General features: G+C 34.8%; 1 protein-coding gene across 3 annotated transcripts in view; it reads right to left on the bottom strand.

Annotated features, from left to right (window-relative positions):
• Positions 1 to 1,295: 1,295 nt before the first annotated feature.
• Positions 1,296 to 10,907, bottom strand: part of LOC129755097 (phosphatidylinositol 4-kinase type 2-alpha-like) — a 58,032-nt gene continuing 48,420 nt past the window's right edge. For all 3 annotated transcript variants that reach the window (XM_055751429.1, XM_055751430.1, XM_055751431.1), the window contains 3 exons: positions 8,199 to 8,329; positions 7,018 to 7,857; positions 1,296 to 4,314 (listed from right to left, as the gene is read on the bottom strand). In XM_055751429.1, coding sequence (XP_055607404.1) covers positions 4,230 to 4,314; positions 7,018 to 7,857; positions 8,199 to 8,329 — 1,056 coding nt within the window. In that variant the 3' untranslated portion in view covers positions 1,296 to 4,229. The remainder of the gene's footprint in view (positions 4,315 to 7,017; positions 7,858 to 8,198; positions 8,330 to 10,907) is intronic.

Below are 10,907 nucleotides of genomic sequence, written 5' to 3'. Positions count from 1 at the left end.
TGTCGCGTGGATCTTTGTCGATTTTCGTCCGAAATTTGTTGTTCATTGATCGTATTTTTTGCAGTAGGCACATTATTCTACACTCATGTAGCAACAAAAATTGGGGTTTACAATGTTTACTAATATTTCCATTATGAGATTTATGCCTCGTTCAGGCTAAGCACTTTTTTGTCGTTCCACCCTTTAAACAACGGTTTTGCTTGGAATAAAATGAATAAATAGCATTGCTTAAACCTTTCAGCAGATTCGTCCGTTATCGAAAGGACTAGAATGGTAAGATGAATAAATATTTTTTAAGAAATGTCAGAAACTCAAAATACAGTTAAGTTCATTCATCCGCAAGCGAGAGCAAAATAGTAGAAAATAAGATTAAATAATCTCAATGAAGAAAATATCTCATCGCTCCATTTTGCTTTTTTATCTGTGTAGAGAGGCTAATAAAAAGTTTACCTTCTTTGCTAAAAATTGCTTTCTTCGTGTGCAACTGCAATGCAAGCTTAATCGTGCCAAGAACGGACGAAAGATGATTCTTGCTGATAGATACTGTAAAATTTTGAGATTATCCTATATCGGCGAATTAATGACACGCTATACTACAAACCAGTAACTGGAATTGGTCAGGTCAATGTTGAACGTGATTCAGTGCTAAATATAGCATCATTTTCAGTAATTAGGTATGAGCCATAAAAAATTGGTTTCACAAACTTTTCAAGGGTAGGTTTTGAGTGTCTAATAGGTAGCGTTCAAAATTGAATATCTTTACAAAGTGGAATATACCTTAGAGTTAATTTTAAATTTTATTTAGTTTCTTGGAGAAGCACAATTAGGTAACTATATGAATGGAACGATTGAAAAAACCAAAAAGGTCTGTCATTGTTATATAAGTAGTAGATAACATCCCTCAAAAGGACGAAGTTTTATTTTGAAAAATATACAGCATTAAAAGCTTTAAAAAATCTTCTTAATAGTTTTTCGCAAAAGTTATTAAGTATTGCCATCTTAAAACTTGAAAGAATAATCTATTGAACTTGAAACATCATAAACGAAACATCCACTAAAGCAACATTCTAACGATATTAATTTACCCGACATGCAACATGTGAGACTTTGGCAATATCTGCAGTTCACCGCTCAGAAAAGAAAGTCCGAAAAGGGAAAAACAATAATCTAGCTGTCGTGCTGAGGTAACATTTCATCAAAGTTTAAATTGCCAAACGTCGTCGTATTCCAGTCCACAAGTTTCTTTTGGTTCCATTGGCTGTCATCGGAAGAGACGTAAGACGCCGACACATAAATCGGGGAAATTGAAGTTTTTATTCAATGATTACTCATATTTTAAGGAGCTTAACCGATTGTATACAAACTAATGGTTGGCCTATTGAGGATATCAACTGTTTTAATGGTTTCTATTATTTTTGTCGGTCGTGTGATGTGACATATAAATAAGGCTTGCGTTTTTGTTTCTGTTGTTTGGGGGTTGATTTTTTTTTCACTATTTTGGATTATAGAGTTTTTGTTGAAATGTATTTACACACTTTTGAAAGTTCTCGATTGATTGGAAAGTGTCCATTTTTCTACCTAGCTACCGAAGTATTTCTATACTAAGTTCAAGATATTTATCTCTTTATTTTTCATCAAGTTGCTGAAGAATCTTTAATAACAATTTCCTAAACCGTCTAAAAGGTTGAACCCTCATTTCGGATTGTAATTGATTATATACGCTAGCATAATGCATGTTTTATGTGTTGCTCAACAGTAATGCTGTGAACTGGATAAAATAATCTTGAAGTTGGGTATAGTTGTTTCACTGTAGATTAGGGTGTCCCAAAATTGCATAACTTCTGGGAATCTGGGGGCTCACCCTCTAAATGGTAGATTAGGATGTGCAGAACAAACTTTTGTATGGGGCCGACTGAAAAAAAAAAATGTTTGGAGGTTCCGCAAGCGCGATCTTTGAAAAAAGTCCACTTTCAAAAGATTTGATTTTAAATAAATTCTGGGTCCAAAAATTTTCATGAAATTTATATATTTTATATTTTTTTAATTTTGTCCGAGTTAAATGCTATACGTAAAAAATGAAAAAAGAAACAAATTTGTATCAAAATGTAAAACAAGCAAGCTATTTCCAAGAAAAAAATTTTTTTGGTCCAAAAATTTTGAATTTAACTGACCAAAATGTGTACCAGGCGTAAAATATTTTTGATACCAATGCCATCAAAAGATGCGGATTTTTATGCACTTAAACTTTGCTGAACAAAACATGTTGTTTGTATCATCGTGTGAAGAGCTATTCACGGTTTAATGCTTAATAAAAATCACAGTTTAGGATATTTTTTATTTAATTTATCAAATTTGTCTTAATAAATGCCTACTTTAAAATCAAAATACTTGCAAAAAAACTTGGATGGTTTAAGGAAGTCGTCAGAAGGCCATATGCCAAATTTGAGCGGAATCGGAAAACAGGAAGGGGTTGCACTGAATCTCAAGTGTGAAAGGGATTCTGAGACATAGTGTTATAAAGAAGCATAAAAAACTGGTTTTTCATCATACATTTTTGTCTTTACCAATCGATTGCTTTATTATGTCGATTTTATTAAAATTTCAATTAAGACTAACATTTCACCTGAAGACTGCAACTCGATTGGACTTAAAATAAAAAAGTTATGGCTGTTCAAAGATTGTATTTTGGTTACAAATTGTCCTGTAAAACGCAATGAGTAAAATGTACTCATTGTGTGTTAAACGACAATTTGCCACAAAAATACAATCTTGGAACAGTCATAACTTTTTTGTTTTAAGTCCAATCGAGTTGCAGTCTTCAGGTGAAATGTTAGTCTTAGTTGAAATTTTAATAAAATCGACATAATAAAGCAATCGATTGGTAAAGACAAAAATGTATGATGAAAAACCAGTTTTTTATGCTTTTTTAGAACACTATGTCTCAGAATCCCCTTCACACTTGAGATTCAGTGCAACCCCTTCCTGTTGTCCGATTCCGCTAAAATTTGGCATATGGCCTTCTGACGACTTCCTTAAACCATCCAAGTTTTTTTTGCAAGTATTTTGATTTTAAAGTAGGTATTTATTATGACAATTTGATAAATTAAATAAAAAATATCCTAAATTGTGATTTTTATTAAGCATTAAACCGTGCATAGCTCTTCACACGATGATACAAACAACATGTTTTGTTCAGCAAAGTTTAAGTGCATAAAAATCCGCATCTTTTGATGGCATTGGTATCAAAAATATTTTACGCTTGGTACACATTTTGGTCAGTTGAATTCAAAATTTTTGGACCAAAAAAATTTTTTTCTTGGAAATAGCCTGCTTGTTTTACATTTTGATACAAATTTGGTTCTTTTTTTATTTTTTACATGTTGTATTTAACTCGGACAAAATTAAAAAAATATAAAATATATAAATTTCATGAAATTTTTGGACCCAGAATTTATTTGAAATTAAATCTTTTGAAAGTGGACTTTTTTCAAAGATCGCGCTTGCGGAACCTCCGAACATAATTTTTTTTCAGTCGGCTCCTTACAAAAGTTTGTTCTGCACATCCTAATCTACCATTTGGCGGGTGAGCCCCCAGATTCCCAGAAGTTATGCAATTTTGGGACACCCTACTGTAGATACATATATACTTTGACCCTTGTTGTTGCACAAATTTGTAATAATTATGAAATAAGACTAGTTATGTTTGATTTTTTTTTCTCATCAAGATTCTCTACTTATTAGATAGTTTTTATTTTATGGTCGAATATAAACAAAACAAAAGGTTTGAATTGGAAGAATGGTTCCGATATTTACAAATAAACGCATCACAATCAGAAAGAAAACGAAAGATCATAACTTTTGAAGAGAGAATTCTATATCAATAGGTTGTTCTTCTATACACGTTCAATATCTATTTTTCACGATCCTTTTTTTTATTATTTTTTTTATTGATAATACATGTAAACTGTTCGTTTTTCTTCTGTTTTCATCGTGCACTAAACTGTTTTAAAAAAAGAAAGTTATGTTCCCAGAACGTTTCATCATCTTACCCGGTTCAATTATTAGGTGCATTACACTGTTTCATTAATGAATAGTTAGGTAATTGTTTCGGAGTTTTAGTTTTTTTCGTCTTAGTCCCATGTCCGATGTCGCATTCTCCAAATGTGTGTCGGTCAGCTTACAAGGATCGTCAACAGTCGCAATCAAAGGACAACGAGTGTCAACCCATTCTAACACCATGAAAAGAATGGACTTTTATTTTGGAAGCGCTGTTGGAATGAGAAAAATCGTGCCGACCCAGGGTTCACTTTTGATCTGTGGAAGATTTGAGAAAAGTTTGATAGTTCAATAATCTTTTTGTTACCATTTCAATCTAAACCAAAAAAAAAATTTTTTTTTAAATTATACATGATTTATCTCCATAAAAATAACTCCAGGATTAAATGATTCAAATATTACGATAGTTAATGAAAGATTTTTATAAAAGCTTAAATCTGTTAATTTTGTTAGGTATGTTGCCACTATATTCTTGTAACTCAATTGAACCTTTGAAAGCTCAAACCTGCGAATTTTGTTTTGTTTCAATCTGCTACATTCTCAACATTGTAACTTAACTAGATGAGTTAGTACCACTAAAACTAAACTAATTGCCTAATCTCCATAAAACATTCATAAAACACTTATAAGTGTAAAAATGCCCTTCATCAAAATCTTCAATCAAGTGGATACAGTTCCGGTAAGAAAATCTCACAAACATATACCTTAAAAACTGGGTGCAAGTGCAAGACTGTACGACATTCGTGTGAAAAAAAAATGCAGATTTCTAGATGCTTTTTAAGCTTCTATCTTCAGCTTTAAACTGCCTTGACCATAGAGAATATTGTCTAAAGTGGTTCGAATGTTAATTTTATCCTTGTATTTAGATGGCTATAAGCAGGGCTAGGTCATTCGGCCGAAAGTCGTTAGGCAAAAGGCCAGTTGACCGAATTTCGTCCAGCCGATCGACGATAGCTACGAATGGGTTTTCAGACGGAATAAGGAATGTATTCGAAAAAAAAAATGCAACACTTTGTTTTTTGAATAATTTTTGAATGCATGAACGGAAATTAATTGAATTTTCAGTTAAGCTACTTAGTAATGTTATTTCACATGTACAAAATTTGGCGACGTTCTGTCAAGTGGTTTTTGAGATAGCGTTCAATACAGAAGCCAATTGAACAATCTTTTTGAAAGAAGTTGGTTTTATATACTTCAGATTGTTCATCATTCCTTATAAATTTTCAGATAACCATCTATTTGTTTCAAAAAGTGTTTAATGATTGAATCTATACCATTTATAAAACTACCTTTATCATTTCAATCATTTTTCTGAATCTGATCCATTATTTAATTAAGGACGTGTAAAATTTATGTAATTTAACGCTATTTATTGCGTTCGAGAGTTTCCGGAATTTTTCAGCATTGTTCGGCATTCTGGGATTCCCAATTTTTTTTTGATTTCCGGGAATTCCTGATCGGGAAAGCCCGGGATTGGAAACTCTATTTTTAAGCGTTATCTGAAAATTTCGAATGAGACAGTAATAAAAAAAAATGGTCTGGTTGGTGTATCTGAATAAAAAATAGGCCCGATTACATTTCTACAAAAAAAGCTGCCCATCGGTGAAATAAACAAAAATGGGATGAATCATTCAATAGGATGAAAAAATTCCTGAAAAAAAATAAACAAAACACGGTGGTCAAATCGAGCGCAAAATTTTTGGACCACTAGAGAGGATATATTTTGAAATTTTTTGTTATGGACAGTCAGGTTTCCAGCTAGAAAATTCTCGTTGGAAAATCTCGCCTAGGTGTTCCGGAGAAAAACGACGAAAAAACATTGAAAAACTTGATGTCTAGCACTTAAAGAGACTGGCGATCTGTGGAAGCGGCAAATCAGACAGTGAACGATCGACACAATGAATGGATATATATAGAAAGAAGACTGCGATCGTTTCCCCTGCAAAGGACTTCCGGTCCGGTTTGGAAATACGCGAAAATCGTGGTGCAGTGCTAAAAAGTCAAATAGTTGTTTTGGTGCCGAAAAGGGGCAATCTGCTAAATTTTCTGGGATGAAATTATAGATGGCCCACTTGGCGCCCAACATTTAAAGTAAATGAACTTCTTAATTAGACGCTATCTCAAAAACCACTTGACATAACGTCACGAAATTTACACATGTACCTAAACATGACATTACTAGGAAGCTTCACTTTCGAATACCCTCCTTAGTCTACTATGCCGAGTGAATCATGAGGCCAAAGGTTATCCAACCGAAAAGTGTTCGCCCAAGTTGGATCGTTAGCCGTGTGGCCGAATGATCACTGGGTCGAATGGTTTCTAGGCCAAATTTACATTAGGCCGAATGGACACGAGGCCAAAAAGTTGAGCAAGCCAAGTAAGCCACCAGGCTGAATGAGTCATCTGGCTGAATGTCATCCTGCCGGAGACTGTTCGGCCGAATGGAAGGTAGATTTGATTGTGCCCAACTGAATAAACGATCGAAGAAAAACAGGTAAAATCCTATCCAAAATAATTAATATCAAATAATTCAATAAAAGTAAAATTGGCAAAGTTACTGCTAACTTTGTGAAGAAACCTCAAATTTCTCTTTTTTACGAGAAAAGCTTTATCTCTCTTCGCAGTTCATAGATGATGCTCAAATATTGCTGAATAAAAGATGACAAGTTGAATCAGTGTGAAAATTTCATGAAATTATATGAGAAAAAATAATAATTGAAGTAGATGTGGCAGAGTGTCAAAGTTAGAAGAATGTGCGCTTCAATATCTGATTTTTTTTAGAAAAGCTACCATAGTATTGTGTTGAATATTTATTTGCACAATTAGAATAAGCCAATAGAAAATCAATGTCAAAGATTAATAAATTTTTCAAACTTTATGTTGTACTATTAATTCAATCGTCTGCGAATAGGGAGATAATGAAGACCTATAATTTCAAGATTAATGTTTGTTACTACTCACCGTTCAACAATCACGGCCGGCATCTGAACCAACTGGACAGGGCTCTTTCCATCCTTGAGGGCCTGGGTCAGGTTCAGGATCTGACCGCGCATCACAGACATTTGCCGCTCGAACAGGCCCCGATCGAAGCCCTTATCCTGGCGGAACAGCTCGAACAGCTCGTTGCACAATTCCTCGACGAAGTTCAGATCGGACAGCAGCGGCAGTATGAGGTCCTTGATGTCCTGACTGAACGGAATCTTTGCCTGAGGCAACCAAGCCCAGTGATAGGGATAAGCACGCCAAGAGTCCGGATGTTTGAAGGGGAAAGCCAATCCGTTGTCGATGGCGGCTATCCTTATCTCCGGCAGCTGGACCAGGTTCCAGTCGGTATTTTCGTGCATCTCTAAGCGGCTGCTGCTCCGGGGAATTCCGTTCGGTGTGTTCCCATTGCTGGTCGGAATTATCGTTGGTTGATCGTACTTGATCAGCCAGTTGTCGTTGCCACGGTCCGTATTTCGGATGATATAATCCAGCACGACTAGGCGTTCAAACTGCAGCTGGAACTTTTGCGCCAGCCTAGTCGGAAGTGGCTCTTGCTCGAAACGTCGCAACCAATAGTCGGCATCTTTAAAGCCATCCACGAACAGCTGGAAGGATCCGGTTTTGGGAGGTAAACTCATGCGGTTGAACCGAGCGGCCGGTATCCGTTCCTTGATAGTTCGCTTGATGCGGGCCTTCTGCCGGTCGATTCGGGGATAGTTGAAGGTTTCCGAAACCAGCCGAACGACCCGCGTTTTTGGTACGATGTTTAGGTTAAGCTTCTGATCCACCAAACTGGCTCCAGCCTCGGAAAGGTATCTAAAATAAATAAAATCTATTAATTTTGTTTTCCAATATGAATAAGAATAACTGGATTTTATTAACATGAACTGACATTATTATGATTAATTTTTTATCCTATGTGGGTTGTTGCAAGCGGTAGAAAGTGGATAGTTCTATCAAAATCATTGAACCGCATCAGCTGACTTGTTTACCGGGCATTAAAAACCGCAAAACAAAAAGGAATTTATTACTTTGATTATATAGCGGTTTACGAAAACTGCAAAGTGGCAACATTCCTATCTTCAAGTTTCTCTGTACGGTTAACTTCTAAAGTCAGTGTAGTTACTTTGTAGAATGGAAAACCTCAGGAAACTTACCCTTGATTGGGAATGAGACACGCTCGTCCGAAGCAGCAGGGACAGCACAGCTTGTGCATCCATTTCGTCCATTTGGGGTTCAGTCTCCCGTACGGTTCCTCGTCCTTTGGCTTGAATACCGCTACGACTTTCTGTTGACGAAGAGAGTTCGTTTTGAAAAAAAAAAACGAAGTCAGTAAGAATGGTTAATTGAAACATGAGTAAATTCCAATCTGATATTCCAGTGACTAGTTCATTACTCGAGATGAAATCTTTTCTGTTCATTGTGTAATCAAATAGGATTAATATTATTGAATTGTACCTATAGACTGAGTCGATTTGGGGTAATTTTTGAATTTCTCAAACCCTGGGGTTTTAAAGCTTTCTTTATTAAAAATTCCTCCATGTTTTTTTGCAGAATTTTCAAGTAGCGTTTACATGAGTAAATTTGGACTTTTATGTTTGTATGGGAAAATTGAATATTTTGTACTGAAAAATCAACATCATATTTGTTTCATCTGTGGAAACGAGCCTGTTTATGGTTTTGGTGCCAATTTATAAATTCTCTAAAGGAAATTTTCCGCTAAACAACTTTGATGAAGACTTAAGCTTTATGAAAAAAAAAACTAAAATTAATTTGTAATACTGGCTGATCAATGTGGATAAGAAAGTCAAGCTTCGTTTCGATAGCCAACGAAAAGATATCGTTAGTTTCAAGTAGAGATGTACCGAATATTCGGTCGGCCGAATATTCGGCGCCGAATATCAACAAAAAACCGTTAAGCCGAATATTTGGCTCACCGAATAGTTGAGCTAAGTATTCGGCCGAATAGGCCGAATAGGCCGAATATCTTCTACAGGCTTGAAAATTTTATCAAATATCCAAAAGTAATGTTGTAAAAGCTAAACAATCATTAAAAACTTATGGTTTCAGCAAAACATCTAGGGTGTATCCATGTATCTTTCACTTTAGATCGTACAGAAGAATGCTGAAAGATATCGCTTTATACTTTGGTTATAGTTTATTCCAGATTTTCTGGATATATTCGGGCTTGCCCATAAATCAAATAATATGAATCCAGATAAGTCAAACCTAACGGGATATCCAGATATTGTTCAATACTTCCCGAGTTTTTCTCGGGTTTATTCAGATTACTTGCTAAATCAAATAAAAAACTCCAAATCCATTATAAAAATTTTAAGATTTGGGGTTCAATTTCTCAAAAATTTCAAAATATACTTAAATTCTGCCCTTTTTTTCAAAAATCGTTCTGAATGCCTGAACGTCTTTATACATGTGGTTGAAAGTATGGTTTGCTTAACCCTCCAAAGCTGTTCGGGTCAATATGACCCGAAACGCACATTTCAAACATCTTTATCGTCTTTCCAATATACTGATGAACTGGTAATTTTGACAAACCAAGTATGTTCTATGAAAATAATGATCAAATTAACGCCAAAAAACTAAAATTTGAGTTTGGAAAATCGGTTCATTGTGAAATGAAATATAGCTAAGCAAAGACGAAATTGGATGTCGTTTTTTAAAAATGAGATTTTTTTCTACCGAAGATCTGTCATAGCGGTCAAAACTTTCATTGGACCCCAACATATCTATACATTGTCGGATAGATGGATTCTTAACAATTTCAAACATCAACATAACACTTCAATACAGAAAAGCTGTCAGAAGTTATGAGTATTTTAAAAATAAAATTGATTATTCGGACTTTTTACATTCTGAACCAGTTTCTGATAACCTGGAAATACATATCGACTTTATTTTAAAATGTTAAGTAATAAGAATAAATTACCTACACAATGAATATAATATCATCAAAATCGGTTAACATTTACAGCCAGGAGAACGAAATCAATCTAGAAGTCAAATTTTCCCGAAACGGATATTTAGCGAACGGCTTTGGAAGGTTAAGTTTAAAGATCAGCTATCTAATCAACAAATATTTTAAAGATATCTTGCTCAAATGCGACCTTTATCTAATTCAATATCAGAGAAGCAATTATAAATAGCTTGGCATCTGTTTCGACATGTTTTATCTCAGATTTCAAAGGAACGCCAAAGACATTGGCCCTAGAAGCGACAAGTCATCTGACGTCTTTTCAGTTATTGGTGAGATTTTTAAAATCAGAAAGACCCCTACATAAAAAATATTTTGCAAAACTCTCTGATAATTTCATTTGGGTGAAAAAAATCGACTAAAAACGTGAGGTTAATATGGATTAAATAGAAAGCATTGAAATAATCACTTAAGGTTTTTTCATTGAAAACTCAGTGGAATATTCGACCGAATATTCGGCCGAATATTCGGCCGAATATTCGTTTGGCCGAATAGTTGAAAAGGTCAATATTCGGTATTCGGCCGTTCGCCGAATACCACTATTCGGTACATCTCTAGTTTCAAGCGATGTTTATAAGAATATTTGTTTATTAATGCTTTTTTAATTTAAAAAAGTTAAAGAAGTGTGCATAAAAAACAAGCGCATGATTAATGTCCACCGTTTTTGCGTGATGGCATGATTCCAGATGCAACTTAAACAGAGGATAAACTTCGTGGGACCTATTGGAGAGCTTTGCAGAGAAAACGGTCGCATTTGGAGGCAGTCTTCTTCGTATTTTAGCCATCAATCCTGTCAATCGTTATGAAAGAATTAGAAATTTGCAGTTTCGCAGATCGTTAGCCTGCTCAAGTACTGGACATTATTTTTTTCAAT

Source organism: Uranotaenia lowii, chromosome 3 (assembly GCF_029784155.1).
Source record: "Uranotaenia lowii strain MFRU-FL chromosome 3, ASM2978415v1, whole genome shotgun sequence".
NCBI lineage: Eukaryota > Metazoa > Arthropoda > Insecta > Diptera > Culicidae > Uranotaenia > Uranotaenia lowii.
Note: the sequence above shows the minus strand (reverse complement) of the source record. Positions and strands in the feature narration are given on the sequence as shown.